Source organism: Malania oleifera, chromosome 7 (genome assembly GCF_029873635.1).
Source record: "Malania oleifera isolate guangnan ecotype guangnan chromosome 7, ASM2987363v1, whole genome shotgun sequence".
Classification (NCBI taxonomy): Eukaryota; Viridiplantae; Streptophyta; class Magnoliopsida; order Santalales; family Ximeniaceae; genus Malania; species Malania oleifera.
In genome coordinates, this window is record NC_080423.1 from 28,104,384 (window position 1) to 28,120,381 (window position 15,998).

A 15,998-nucleotide genomic window follows, 5' to 3' on the forward strand; every position below is an offset into this window, starting at 1 on the left:
TAAAAAAGAAGAACAATTTGAAGATATACCTGTTATAGACATCGAAGTTAAAGAAGGACTACCATTGAAAATTGTTGATTCAATCAGAGTTGAAGATGATGGAGGTGAAGGATGAAGTAGAGCCAACAATTGATTGCATTGTTCTTGAGTGAAAGGTAAAGTATGAACATATGAAGTGACTTGATTTGTAGAAGACACAATTCTTTTAGATTTTTGTGAATTTAAAACCTGGTGGAAAACCGTGAAGTCTGTAACACTTATTAACTGTATGGCCTGAAATTCCACAATGAGAGCACACAGGTTTGTCTTTCTTGAAAGATTTGGAGATGTTTAATGATGGTGAAGAAGTTGTAATCATAGCAGCAAAATTAAAAATTGGAGTTGAAACAGATGTAAGCTGCCGTTGGCCTTCATCTTGAAGAAGAAGAAGAGAAAATGCCTTGTTAATGGTGGGAAGAGGATCCATCATTAACAATTGTCCCCGTATGGCTGAAAAAGAATCGTTTAATCCCATGAGAAATTGAATAATGTAATCAAATTGCTCACAATAAAAAATTTTCTAAAGTGCTCCACAAGTATAGGACGGAGAACAAGAACAACATGGAGTTGGACAATAACTTTGAAGGTCATCCCAGAGATTTTCAATTGACTATAATATTGAGTGATGGATAATTGTCCTTGAGAAAGATTTGATATTGATTTCTTCAATTGATAAACCCGCGGTGCACTACTTCTCGAAAAACGCTGTTGCAGATCCAGCCATATGTTTCGTGCATTATCAGAGAACAAGACACTAGATACAATGTCTTTAGATGATGAATTCTTAATCCATGCAACAACCATGGAATTGCAGCGTCCTCAAGCAGATCTAAGAGGATCATTTACATCAGGTTGCAGAAGATATCCATCGATGAATTGGCATGGAGAGAAGTAATCATGGAACGACTCCATGTATGATAATTTGCTTCTGTAAGAGGTGAAGTTACAAGAGCAATTCCAGAATTTTCTCCATGATGCAGATAATATGGATTTGTGAAATCATCCACAGTAGGTGGGTTAGTAAATGTGGAAGAATTTGTGGATGCCATGAAACAGAGACTTCAAAAGAGTTCGCAGGAAAGCTCTGATACCATGTAAGAAAGAAGAAAATGTATCTTCTCATTATATTCAATGGAATAATTACAAACCATTTATATAATATAATTACAGAAGTAATAATAGAAAGAATAACAAAATTACAACAGAATTTGTTTTAACAAATACAACTAAAATTGGTTTTAAACAAAGAAAGCTGCTGGAGTATGCTGGCTTTTACTTCTGCAGTTAATTGATAATTCTATTACTGTGGCAGCTCAACTTTTGTAGAAGTTTGATGAAGAAGCTGAGGTGAAGAAGTATCTGATAAAAACACTCTCCATCTTAAAGCTCTTCGAAGTGACCCAAAAGCACTCTTTTTGAGTGAAATTTATGTGTGTGTGTGTGTGAGTGAGAGAGAATTGGTGATCATCAAACATTTTGTTGGTATTAGCGTCATTTAAGAATCATTTAATCATTAATGTTTTAGTCAAATGATATGAAGATAATTCGAACATTAGAAATTAACAAATCAAAAAATTAGTAATCAATTTAAAAAATCAAAATTTTAGAAAAATCAAAATCAACATTTGAAGGCCTATGAGGGGTGATTGACCTCTTTTAATATTGTAATATAGATTTGCCAATGCACATTACAATACGAGGTTAAATATTAAAGCATTTCTCATTTGCAAATTTCTTAAATTCAAATTCATTAATATTTTAGATTTTAGACAATACATAAATTTTTGAAATTCTTGAAATGCAACTGTCCTTGATTTTTTTTCTTTGAATTTTATGTTGTCCAAAATGCACAGCAAGATCTTTACCATTATAAGTATAAATGACTTATTAACCTCGAGACATGTTTGAGTCATTGTCATTCTCTTAAACCAAAACAGTCTTCTAATTATCCACAATTAGTTCATCAACAAGAATTTTATTATTAGTTCACTTTTCACGGACTCATTAACCGTCATAACATTATCATTAAAATAGAAAAACACTTAGAATAGTTCTTCTAATGTGAATTTTAGAATTCATATATTATATTAATGTTTGGTCTTGTTGAAATATTGTAAGGCTTACATTGTTAAGACTCGCAAGAATCTATATCTTTTATTTGTTCAAGTCCAAGACTCTAAGTGCTAATATGGACGGTGAATAGCTGCTTATGTCTTTTTAATCTAATGGTAATTTTCCATTAATAAAAAAAAAAGAACTTCATTTTCTTATCTTAGCCACCGGCAACCGGGAGATTCCGGAGGGTCTTCTTCGATCAAAGGAGCGGGAGCTCCGAAGGGCGGCTGCTGTCCCAATCGTCGGTCGTCTATGCAAAATAAGGAAAAAAAAAAAAAAAATGAAAAACTGTTGAATAACGTTTCCAGCACGAAGAGAGGGGTGGAGCGGGAGGCCTGTTTTTCTGCCATTTCGTCAAGCAGTGACGAGTGACGACCATGGCTTAGGTTTTCTACGCTCTCTCCCAAGTCCCTGCGTCTCTGCCATGACCATGAAGCGTTTTCTTGTTCTTCTGTGCTGCTTTGCTCAGCTTCACCTCTCCATCTCCGGTGGTGCGTTCTTTTCTCATATGTCTTTTACTCTCGGAAGATCAGCCTTTGTTGGTGTGCCGAGAAAATGAAGTAGAACAAACGAATATCTGTCTTCTACTGTTTCTGTTGTTCTGATATCGCAAAATTAATAAAAAAAAAAGTGTGCTTCAAGGGTGTTTAATATTTTCATTGGACGTAATCAAGTGTGGTTGTTTTTAATGTTTACTAATAGGGAACAATGTGAGATTCGTAATCTTAGTTTACAACAACAAAAAAATTATTCCATATATTTTGGCCGTCATAAAGGCAATTGGTCCTTATTCTTGTTTAATGTGTTCAACTTCTAGTTAGACAAGTGATAATTTGCGTCTTCATTGTAAGTGCATTTCCCAACTTTGGTGTAATTGGCTTGCCATTTTTTGGGATATGTGGGTGAGCTCAGCAATGTGAGTAAATTCACTAGGATGAAGTTTTGGGGTTTTGGTAAGACTAAGCAAGAAGCTGTTGTGGCAATGTGCTTGGGTTTTGTGTTATGTGGAAGGAAAGGAGTGATGGAATCTTTACACCTTGTTATTCCCTACAGGCATAGAGTGATTCTTCTACCTTCTTCTCAGTTCTCAGGTTCTAGTTTATGGTGTTTTCTGTGTTGTTTGTTCAATACTTGAATGGTTTTGGAAGGGGATTTGAGGAGGGCTCATTGGTTATCTGTCCTTTGGAAGACGTATTGTTCTCCTTTCTGTGCATTCTGTTCTTCTTTTAATATCTATCATTTTCTATAGATAAATTTATTGAAAAAACCTGACTCTTTTTAACTTTTTGAAAATTATATGTTTATGTTCATATTGCATATGTCAACATGTGTGGACTGGGATCCAATGTCTCGTCAAGGAATGGCGATCAAAAATATATATTTTGGTCTTAGTTTGTCTTTGTAGGTTCTACGGAGTTGTCACTAATCTTCATTTACTCTAGGTTAGATCACCTATCTACTATCATTTTAAAGAAAACCTAAGTTAAACCTAGATTTAGCTTATAAAAAGCAGGTTTCCATTTTGTTCACTAGAGTTGAGTTTCGGTGTATGGTTATGTGATGGGAAGGTACTAGCGCCCTGACACACGCGTTGAATCGTACCTACTTAGTCATATGATCACCAAATTGAATTGTTTATACTATGGTTAGAATTTATTATTTTGCCATTAAGTATTGAGTCACCTTACATTCCTCACAGTAGTCTGATTTGGAGATGCAAGGATTCTCTCACCGAAAAAAACCCTATTAGGGTACTAGTGCACCCATTTAGGGTTTGTTGTTTGATTAATTGAATTAGGTTTCAAGAGAAAATAAAATTCAATCATGTAGAATGCATGGAATGATGCAGAGAATCCGTTAATGAAACAATAAGAGCACGTGGTCATGCCAAAATAAGTAACAACTAGCAAAGGGTGGATAGAAATCTTTAATTCTTGATTTTCTGAATTTCATTCTTTTGTGCTTTAGCAAATTAAAAACCCTAAATCAAGAAAAAAACCTAAAAAAACCCTAGAAAGCCTAGGAAATTACTCCCCTGAATTTTTATAAAATTTGGGCAATTTTCTATTTTTTGGATTTTCTGGGAAGTTTTTTTGAAATAACTAAATACTAATTTGACTGATAATAATCTACAAAAAACTTAAATAATACTTATAATGAATGACAAATAAGAATCATGGTCCTTTTGTATTTTTTATTTTTATTTTTTGGATAAGCTAAACGATAATGATAATAATTGTAGTGTGGTGGTAGTAGTAGTAGTAATCTACCAAATGCAGAAAATTGCCAAGTAAAATAAATTATATATATTTTGTTTTTAAAACATTTTTTGGAATTTTTATTAAAACTAATTTAGAATGAATAATGAACTAATTTTAAAAATAAAAAAATTAGTTGGGTTGACTTTGCTGAGCTGTGACCTAGTTTCGCCTACCGCACCAGCATCTCCACTATCACTGTTTCCTCATCTCTCTCTCTTGAAGTCTCTTCAATTGTAGGGACTGCATGGTTCTGCGCTCTCGCCAGCGGCCACCTCTGTCTGCAAGTAGCTCTATGCCATAGCTAGTGGCCCATTGCTGCCAGTGTAGCTGCGTGCATTGGAAAACATTCTTCTCTCTCTTATCTCTCTCTCTCTCTTTCATGTTTCTGTGGGAATGATCCTGGATTTCAGGGAGCTATGCCCATGAGGTTGAGCCCTTGCTAGTGGCAACTAGCCGATTTTGGATGGTGCAGCCCCTGCCAGCTTGCCTGCCTACTGCCTCCCCTCTACCCTTTCTGTAATTGTATCTCCCTCTCTCTCTAGGCCTACAACTCCTTCTAGAAGTGGAGAAGAATTTAAATAGTGTTTCTTATTATTGTAAAATTAGGTTCAATTTGAATGTCTTATAGACTACAAGGATAATCTAAAAGGAAAGAATAGAAAAAAGGAAGGAATGACAATTGCTAACAAATCTCCTAGAATATATCCTAGAATATCTCCTAAGATTATTTACATAATCATAGAAATTTATCCTATAATCAAGGAAAGTAGATTTACATAATTACAAAAATTTCTCCTATAATCAAGGAGAGTTGACTGGATAAATTTTGGAACTTTCCAACACTCCCCCTCAAGCTGGTTTGAAGATGTCTTCCATAGCCAGCTTTCCGATCAAATTTTCAAATTGCTTCTTTGGTAGTCTTTTTGTAAGTATATCTGCAACTTGTTCAGTAGTAGAGATATATGGCAAACAAATCTGTCCAGCTTCTCCTTTATAAAATGCTTGTCGACCTCAACTTGTTTTGTTCTATCATGAAACTCTGGCTATGGCAGAATTGTTATCGCAATATAGTCTCATAGGTAGTGGATTAGTGACTTTCAATTCTTCCAATAATTTTTTAATCCACAACATTTCACAAACTCCATGAGCAACTGCTCTAAATTCTGCCTCCACACTACTCCTAGCTACCACATTTTGTCTTTTGCTTCGCCATGTAACCAAATTTCCACCAACAAAGGCACAATAGCTAGAAGTTGATCTTCGATTGGTTATACTCCCAGCCCAATCTGCATCAGTGTATACCTCAACTTGTAGATGTCTATGGTCTTCAAAAAATAGACCTTTTTCTGGAGTTCTCTTTAAATATCTCAATATTCTATAAACTGCATCAAAGTGGTCAGGCCCTCGTGAGTGCATGAATTGGCTTGCCATACTGAAAGCAAAGGCTATGTTAGGTCGTGAATGTGATAAATAAAGTATCCTTCCAACCAATCTTTGGTACTGGTCTCTATTGGTTACTTCCTCAGGCTTGGCAGGTTGTCGTTTAAGATCATGAATTGGCTTGCCATACTGAAAGCAAAGGCTACGTTAGGTCGTGAATGTGATAAATAAAGTATCCTTCCAACCAATCTTTGGTAATGGTCTCTATTGGTTACTTCCTCAGGCTTGGCAGGTTGTAGTTTAAGATTAGGCTCTATAGGTGTCTCAGCTGCTTTACACCCTAGTAAACCTATTTCTCCAAGCAAGTCAAGCACATATTTTCTTTGTGAAACAAAAATACCTTTTCTTGACCTTGCAAATTCCATACCGAGAAAATACTTCAAGTCACCCAAGTCTTTAATCTCAAATTCATTTGCAAGCATCTGTTTTAATTTCTTAAGTTCCTTGCTGTCATTAATTGTCAAAATAATATCGTCAACATAGACAATTAGAATAGCAACCTTTCCTTCACTTGAGTGCTTATAGAACATGGTGTGATCAGCTTGACCTTGGCTGTAACCATGACCCTTTACAGCCTTCCCAAAGCGTTCAAGCCAAGCTCTCGGAGATTGCTTGAGCCCATACAATGATTTTTTTCAATTTACACACCTTATCTCTGCCAAGATTACCTTCAAAACCTGGTGGTAATTTCATAAACACTTCATCCTCTAGATCTCCATTTAGAAAGGCATTCTTTAAATCCAACTGGTGTGAGGGCCAGTTAGAATGTACAGCTAAGGAGAGTAACACTTGGATTGAGTTTATCTTGGCCACTGGAGCAAAAGTTTCTTGATAGTCAATTCCGTATGTTTGTGTAAACCCTTTTGCAATGAGTCTTGCCTTATATCTCTCTATATTGCCGTCAGCCTTGCATTTAACTGTAAACACCCACTTGCAACCTACAGTTTTCTTGTCCTTTGGCAAATCAACAATTTCCCAAGTACTATTGTTCCGTAGAGCATTCATCTCTTCAAGAACTGCTAACTTGCAATCCTGATGATCCATAGCTTCCTAAATGGTCCTTGGAAGAAATAGGTGAGAAATATTGGATGTAAAGGCCTTATGATTATGAGAGAGTCTATGGTATGATAAATATTTGGCAATGGGATGTGCTAACTCCTTTCCTAATGGGTATAGGTACATCACGGTCAGTAGATTGATCAACTAGAAGTGTAGTAGAAGGATTACCTGGGATTTCCAAATGACCATTTTTTGGAGTTGATGATTGATTCTGCTATGAAATTGTGGGATGATCCTTAGTATTAGAACAATACCTGCCTCTCGTATAAACACGAAGCTCAGAAGAGGGAATATTCTGTAGCAATTCTCCCCCTGTTTGTGATTCCCTTATGCTTTGTACAGGCAGATTGGGATTTCCATTTTTTTTTTTTTCACTATTTAAAATTTCAGTTCCTTGAATGTTTTGTATAGGGATATCAATGTCAAGGAAAACATTAGGCATTGGTATAGAAGTTTGCCAAAACTGATCTTCACTACTCTCTTTCTCCCCATGAAGATTAGTTTGGTTAAAGTAAGACTGATTTTCAACAAAAACGAGATCCATACTGATGTGAATTTTTTTTTTTTTGGATTCAAACATTTATACTCTCTTTTATTGGGACCATATCCAAGAAACATACATTTTTCAGACCTAGGATCAAGTTTAGATCTAAGGTGAGCTGGAATATGAACAAAAACAGTGCATCCAAATACTTTTAGAGGCAGATCGGAAATTATCCTATTATCAGGAAAGGATTTTTTTAGGCATGCCAAAGGAGTGATATACTGCAGCACACTGGTAGGCATTCTATTAATAAGGTAACAAGCAGTTAGAATAGAATTCCCCCCACAAATATTTTGGAATATGCATTGAAAACATTATAGCCCGTGCAACCTCAAGTAAATGACGATTTTTTCTTTCAGTGATGCCATTTTGTTGTGGGGTGTCATGACAAGTGGATTGATGTTGAATCCCTATTTCTTTCAAAAAATTTCCAAAACTTGGTTGAAATATTATGTACCATTATCCGTATCAAGTATGCTTATTTTTGTGTGAAATTGGTTTTCAATCATACTATAAAAATTCTTGAATAATATTTCAACTTCAGATTTTCCATTCTTCAAATATACCCAACAAATCCGAGTATGATCATCTATAAAAGTCACCAACCATTTTTTTCCGGATAAGGTAGTAACCTTAAAGGTACCCCAAACATCACTATGAATGAAATAAAAAAGTTTTGATGCACGGTAGCCTTTTGAAATATAAGGAACTCGATGATATTTTGATAAATGACACGCGTCACGATGAAGAGAAGTACAATTCAAATTTTTAAACAGATTACGCAACAAATATTTTAAATAAGAAAAACTAAGATGCCCTAATCTAAGATGCCAAAGCATTATTTGATCACGCATAGGGATTGAACTAGTACTACCACTCAAGCCCTGACCTTGTTTATTGCTGAATAGGGTATCATCAAAATAATAAAGGCCATTGATCATCCTAGCACTACCAATCATCGCCCCCGAGTTCTGGTCCTGAAATTCACAGTGAGAATCAAAGAATATGATACGACAATTAGAATCACGGGATAATCTACTAACAGACAAAAGATTGCAAGTAAGTTTAGGAACATGAAGGATAGATTTTAATTCTTTTTTCCTGGAAATTTTAATTGAACCTGCTCCTGCAATGGATGAAAGACTCCCATTTGCAATCCTAACCTTTTTATTACCCAGACAAGGATAATAAGATTGAAACAATTGAGATGTACTAGTCATATGGTCGGATGCACCTGAATCAATAATCCATGGTGCAAAGGCTAAAGAGTTGGAATAGGCACTCGACATATTACCTGTTTGGGCCAAGGAACCAATAGAAGTACTGGATATCAGATTGGATTTTAGCAGTTGAAGAAGCTGATCCATCTGCTCTGAACTTAGAACATTGGTCTGGGCTTCATTTGCTCTAGGAATCACTTGGTTGTTTCTAGGTCCAGGTTTGCTGCTCTTTCAATTTGCTGGTTTTCCATGTAGTTTCCAGCAGGTTTCTTGGGTGTGGCGTGGCTTATTACAATAGTCACACCATACTTGAGATTTTTGATTGGGATATGACCTTTGTATAGAGGCATTAGCAGCAGCCAAAACAGTAGGAATAGAAGCAACCAAAGCTGACTTCTCGACTGTTCCATCAGCCCCTTTTTTCTTTAGCATAACGTTCTGGCGACAATCTTCACGTCTCACTTCAGAAAATACCTCTCCGATTGGAGGCAGAGGCTGTCTACCAAGAATCCTCCCCCTGACCTCATCATTGACTCCAGTCAAGAATTTGAAAATTCTTGCATTTTCCATTATCTTCTTAATGTAGTTGCAATCATCAGGGCTCGTCCATTCATAATCATTGAATAGATCCAAGTCCTGCCACAGTCCCTTAAGGACATTGAAATACTTTGTCACACTATCTTCCCCTTGTTGGGTCTTGCCAATTTTTTGCTGCAATTCATAAATCTGGGAATAATTTCCAAGGTCAGAATACATCTGACTAACATTATCCCAGAGTTCTTTTGCAGTAGGATAACACATGTAATTAGCACTAATATTTTCATTAATTGCATTCACAAGCCAAGCCATAATCATGAAATTTTCAGCATCCCATATAGCATATGATGGGTCTGCTTTGTCAGGGGCCTTGGTTTCACCAGTAAGGTACCCAATATTACCTCTCCTGCGGATATACATTCGAACTGACTGAGACCATCTTAAGAAGTTGGCTTCATTGAGACAGATATTTGTGATTTGGACTGAATGGGGTTCGGTATGGGCTACCTTGGTTTTAGTTTTGGTGTTGACCACAAGTTCAGGTCTGGCCATGGTGGAAGTTTCGGAAATTTCATACATAATGGAGGCTGAACATAGTTAAGGCAGTGAGGCCTAGGTTTTAGAGGCTATGATTGCCGAAAGGAAAAGAAAACCAATTTCTGATACCATCTAGAAGTGGAGAAAAATTGAAATAGTATTTCTTATTATTGTAAAATTAGGTACAATCTGAATGTCTTATAGACTACAAGGATAATTTCAAAGGAAAGAATAAAGGAAAGAATAGAAGAAAGGAAGGAATGACAATTGCTAACAAATCTCCTAGAATATCTCCTAAGAATATATCCTAGAATATCTCCTAAGATTATTTACATAATTACAAAAATTTCTCCTATAATCAAGGAGAGTTGACTAGATAAATTTTGAAACTTTCCAACACTCCTGCATACATACGCACAAATATGCTCATACACAAACACACAGGCTTACAAACATATCCAATTCATGTATGAGTTTACCCATGCCACCATTCTACTCTTCATTCTCTCTTTGGCAAATATTCATACCAACCTTGTGAACACCAATGACACATGAAATAAAGAGAAGAAGATGATGGAGAAGTATGAAGAAAGAAGAAGATGATGGAGAAGAAGAGAAAGAAAAATTCTCATTATAAAAACTTAAAGTGGCCAAATTTGCGTGTTGTTCATGTAGACTTATAAACCATAAAAACAATCATTCTAGGACCTGATCATTCGATATCAAAGAATGATGAAGAAGTCATATACCTTGATTTTCTCCTCGAAACTCACTCCCAAGAGTACCAAAACCACTTTCAAGAGTTTGCGATTGATTCCCATGCTCCCTTCTTGAAGACTCCTTGTTGTGTCCCCTAAAGCTTTTCCAATACTTTCTTTTATAGAACTTTAGGGGCTAGGATTTTTCCCTAATATCCTCCTTTTCCAAAAAATGCACTTGAAGATAAAGGGAGCTTCCTTCCTTGTCCAAAAGGAGTATTTGGACCCGCTAATTTCCTATCTTTAAACAAGAAAAGACTAATTGGGCTTGGGATACGCACCATGCTCCAATAAAAGGGTAAATCAAACCCTAATACATGAATTGAAGCCTTCAACTAGCTCAGACTCTAGTAGTGCTCACTAAGGGCTAGTAAAGGTAAGGAATCCTTATTTGATTGTTTTTGTTGATGGTTAGTCATTTAGCATTGTTAGTGTGTGTGTTATGTTAACAAGAGTTAGTAAGGGCATTATGGTCATTGGTATGTACTTTGACGTATATATTATAAATAAAGGGAGAGACCTATCATTCTGATTATGTCTTCCATTTCACCCAATTATTCAAAATGGTATCAGAGTAAGATTTTGAGACCTAAACCCTAATTTTCACTGCCAACATCAAAATGGAAGCCCAAAACCCTAAATCTGCTGCATGTCTACCATTGTAGAAGAATTTCCAGCAACACAATAGCCCTAAAAAAATAGCCAGCAGCTGCCGGAAGCCAGAGCACTCACTGGAAAATTCCTGGGCGACACTGCCAGTTTAGGAACACAAATCCACAATAGATTTTGCAAAAAACAACACCATAGTTACCGACAGACACTGCTGATCTGCCCCCCACTGAAATCTCATCTCTAGAAGCTTCCCCACGCACCCTCATGTGCTGGCCGAAGGCTGCCAAGGCCGACCTCATGCGCTGGCACATGAAGCGAATTTCAGGCATGTTTCTTGCCTGAATTCTTCCAGCAAGGCTCGAATCCCTCTATAAACATATTGTTGAAGTTTTTCGTGATGTTTTTTGTTCAAAGATCTTACCTTTTTGAGTTGCTTATTTACGACATTTGAGAAATGGTTGTTTGATGCTTCTCAAAGCTGTTTGTCAATGTTTATTGAGTTTATTGAGCCTGAAACAGTGGTATTTGCTGTTTTTTTTTATTGGTACGTTGTGGCCTTGTGTTTTGCTCAGTTGTCAAAGGTTGTGTATGTTGGGTTCAAGTTGGTGAATTCAAGAAACATGTTGCTCGCTGTGTGTTTTTGATTTGATGCTCTATCAAGGTTGTATTTGTGTTGGGATGGAGTTCCCAAATCCCAAAAGTGTGTTTCTTTCATTAGTCACTTGTTTGGGTGAACAACATACTATAGCTGTTTCAAAGGAAGAGTATTTAAAGTTCTTGTAGTATCAGGCATCCCAACAAGCATCTCATCACATTGCGTCTTTTGCTTAGAAAAGTTACCATACTGTCTGTATGTCATCCGGTATCTCTCCCATTAGTCCCTGGATTATTGATATTGTTGCTACTAACCATACACAGCTGTCACCAACTTCTTTCTACTCTCCATTATTCTACAAATCTACCTCGAGTTACCGTTGCTGATGGGTCCACTACTGCTGCTAAGGGAATAGGAACAGTAAATCCTACTCCCTCCATCTCTCTTTCTTTTGTCCACTGCATTCCTAAATCCCCCTTTAATCTCATGTTTGTTTGTAAATTACAAAGTCCCTTAATGCTAGTTAACCTTCTTTCCTAATTCTGTTCTTATTTAGGATTTGAAGACGAGGAAGATGATTAGTGCAGGACATAAGCTAGTGGGCTTTGCTACTTTGATTCTCTCTCTTCTCCTATTCCCTGTAGTGTTGCTGCCACACCACATCAAATCCATTGTCGTGTTGGTCATCCATCATTGGACAAGTTAAAACAGCTAGTTCCTACTTTGAGTTTCCATGTCTAACCTTGACTATGAGTCTTGTCAATTAGGAAAGCATCATTGTGCTTCCTTTGCCTCCTGAGTCAATAAAAGAGGTGTTAGCCCTTTTATGTTAGTCCATTTCGATGTTTGGAGTCCTAGTCGTGTCACATCAAAGTTGGGGTTTCATTTATTTATCACTTTTGTTGATGACTATTCTAGAATGACTTGGTTGTATTTGATGAAAGATCGTTCTGAGTTGTTTAATATATTTTGTGCCTTTTGTTCTCAAATAAGAACTCAATTTGATGTGCCAATTTGGATACTTCGTCATGATAATGTTAAAGAGTACTTCAATACTCAATTCATTCCCTATATGACAAACTGTGGCATGATTCATCTGTCATCTTGTGCTCACACTGCGTAACAAAATGGAGTTGCGGAGAGGGAAAACAGACATATTCTTGAAGTCACTGGAACCCTTTTGTATCAAATGAATGTTCGCAAAGTTTTTTGGAGTGATGCTGTGCTTAGCGCTTGCTTTCTCATCAATAAAATGCAATCTTCTGTTCTTGGTGGTAAAATCGCATATTCAATTATCTTCCCTAAGGGCCCTTTGTTCTCCCTTCCTCCTTGTATATTTGGCCGTGTCCTTCATTCATCAGTTAAATGCAAGAAGGGATAAATTGGATCCGCGTGCTATCAAATGTATTTTTTTGGGTTGTTCCTATACTTGAAAAGGATATCGATGTTATAGTCCCACTTTATATCGATTCTTTGTCTTTGCTGATGTCACCTTTTTTGAATCTATGCCGTTGTATTATGATTCCTTAAGTTTTTTTTATCTTGATGAGTCTCTTCCTTTGCCTAGCCTTCCTGAGCCTAACTTATTTCCTTCTTCCAGTCTTCCAGCATCTTCATCCAATTTGAGTCCTTCTTATCACTTGGATTGTCCCAATCTGCAATTGTACACATGACGACTCAAGGGAGGAGGGCCTCCTTTAGCTTCCACTTCGGCACCTCTAATTTCCTCAGGCCTCGTTAGATGATTTTCTTCCCTAAGTATTTGATCCTCCTATTGTTGTTTGAAAAATACGCACTTGTACCCAACATCCAATTTCTAGTTTTGTTTCTTGTGATTTCTTGTCACCTTTATACTACTGTTTTGTTAGTACCTTGTCTTCTATTGCTCATCCTAAGTCTATTTTTGAAGCCTTGTCCCATTCTAGGTGGAGGAATGCAATGATAAAAGAGTTGCATGCTCTACTGGATAATGATACTTGGGACTAGGTATGTATTCCTCTTGATAAGTTTGTGGTTAGTTGTCGTTGGGTGTCCATTGTGAAGGTTAATCCAGATGGTTCCTTGGTTTGATTGAAGGCCAACCTTGTTGCTAAGGGATATACTCAGGTCTATGGCTTGGACTATTCAAACACATTCACCCCTATAGCCAAACTTGCCTTATTACGTTTGTTCATTTCCTTAGCCACCACCTATCACTGGCCTTTACACCAGTTAGACGTGAAGAATGCTTTCCTACATGGTAATCTTCAAGAGGAGGTCTATATGGAGTAACCACTTGGGATTGTTGCTCAAGGGGAGTTGGGCTTAGTGTGTTGGCTTAAGAAGTCACTATATGATTTAAAACAGTCTTTCAAGGGCATGGTTTGGTAGCTTCAATGTTGTAGTACTTGAGTTTTTCCTTCAACGGTGTGTAGTAGATCATTCTGTATTTTATCGTCATACTCCATCTGGAAGGATTTTGCTTATTGTGTATGTGGATGGTATTGTGATTACTAGTGATGACGATCAAGGTATTTAGAGCCTAAAGCATTTTTGGTAGACTAAGTTTCAAACAAAGGATTTGGGACTGTTGAAGTGCTTCTTGGGTATGGAAATATCGAGATCTCATATCGGAACTGTCTTATCATAGAGGAATTATGTTCTTGATCTTTTAGATTAGACTAGACTATGGGGATCCAAACCTAGTTGATACACCTCGGACGATGTTAGAGACTTGTTGGAAAGATGGATTATCTCACAGTCACTTGACTGGATATATCTTTCTTAACAAGTTGTGTGTCAGTTTCTTGATTATCGGAGAACAAGTCACTGGGATGCAGTGATTCGCATCTTGAGATATCTCAAAGATGCACTTGGGAGAAGTCTCTTATATCAGGATTGAGGTCACAATCATTATTGATGCAGATTGAGCTGGGTGACCTTTTGATAGAAGATCTACAATTGGGTATTGTATTCTTTTTGGTGGAAATTTGTTTTGTTGGTGGAGTAAGAAACAAGCTGCGGCAGCTAGGTCAAGTGTTGAGTTAGAGCATAGGGCCATGGCTCACATTACATGTGAACTTGTTTGCCTGCAGAACATGTTGGAAGAACTGGGTTTTCCATATTCTTAGTCTATGGAGCTGATATGTGATAATGAAGCTGCCATTCATATTGCTTCCAACCTGGTCTTCCATGAGCAGACAAAACACATTGATGTTGATTGTCACTTTGTTTGGGAGAAACTTTTGCAGAAGCTCATTACCACCACTTATGTGAAGTCTGATTTGTAGCTTGCTGATTTATTTATAAAGCCTTGGAGGGTGCTTGTGTTAAATTCATTTGTAACAAGCTAGGAGCATATTGCTCCAATTTGAGGGTGAGTGTTGATGGTTATCTTAGTCATTTAGCATTGTTAGTTTGTGACTGTTATGTTAACAAGTAAGAGTTAGTAAGGGCATTATGGTCATTGGTATGTACTTTGACATATATTATAAATAAAGGGAGAGACCTATCATTGTGATTAGGTCTTCCATTTCACCCACTTATTCAAAATTTTGATTTAAAATAGGGTGTCAATAGTGTAATTTGAATCAAACACATTTATGAAAAGTATATTGATGGATTTCAGAGTTAGAGTTGGGATGGTAAAGTAAGTGCTTTTAGGTTTTTGTTCTTGATGGGTCAAAAGGATTTGGTTGGTGAGGATTTATACAAAAAATTTGTGTGATGGCTAAGGAATTTTGCGCAATGGCTAAGGATTCTGGTAATGGCAGTTTTGGGAAAGGACAAAAAACCAATGCTTGATCATGGAGTATGGTTGTGACAGCAGGAAGCAACAAGATTTGGTGATCGGTGTGGGGTTGCGATGCAGGTCATGGAGGCTGGTTGTGCATTAACGGCCGCTCATTCTCTATGTTTGGGGATACAAAGATTGCTTTAGATCTAGCTAGGATTTCTATGCGGCTGGTTATGTGATGATGATGTGGAATGGGCTAGGTTGCTTGAAAATTCGGGTGTGCAAGTCCAAGGGAATGGTGTGGTCTTGGAGTGGGTTGGGCCTAGTATTGTCAATATTACATTGCATTTGGGCTAGATATCAGGTATTTAGAAGTTAGATCTTGCAAAGTTTAGTGGAAGGATTCAGTTAGCCCATTGCATATTGGCCAGAAGCATACAATGCTTATTGTCTCCACTAGTCATGAGGCCTATATAGGTTTTGATCCTGAATTGGGTTTTTCTAGGTCAAAGAAGGGTTTTGCTCTTTGAAAAGGTAAGTGTTATTGGTGGAGGTTAGACTCCTCA

General features: G+C 37.0%; 1 protein-coding gene across 2 annotated transcripts in view; it reads left to right on the forward strand.

The window, feature by feature from the left end:
- The first annotated feature begins 2,305 nt into the window (after positions 1–2,305).
- LOC131160112 (nicastrin) overlaps positions 2,306–15,998 on the forward strand; it is a 92,325-nt gene continuing 78,632 nt past the window's right edge. Inside the window, exon 1 of one of the 2 annotated variants that reach the window (XM_058115455.1) lies at positions 2,306–2,645. In XM_058115455.1, coding sequence (XP_057971438.1) covers positions 2,579–2,645 — 67 coding nt within the window. In that variant the 5' untranslated portion in view covers positions 2,306–2,578. The remainder of the gene's footprint in view (positions 2,646–15,998) is intronic. The other variant, XM_058115454.1, reaches the window with a different exon arrangement.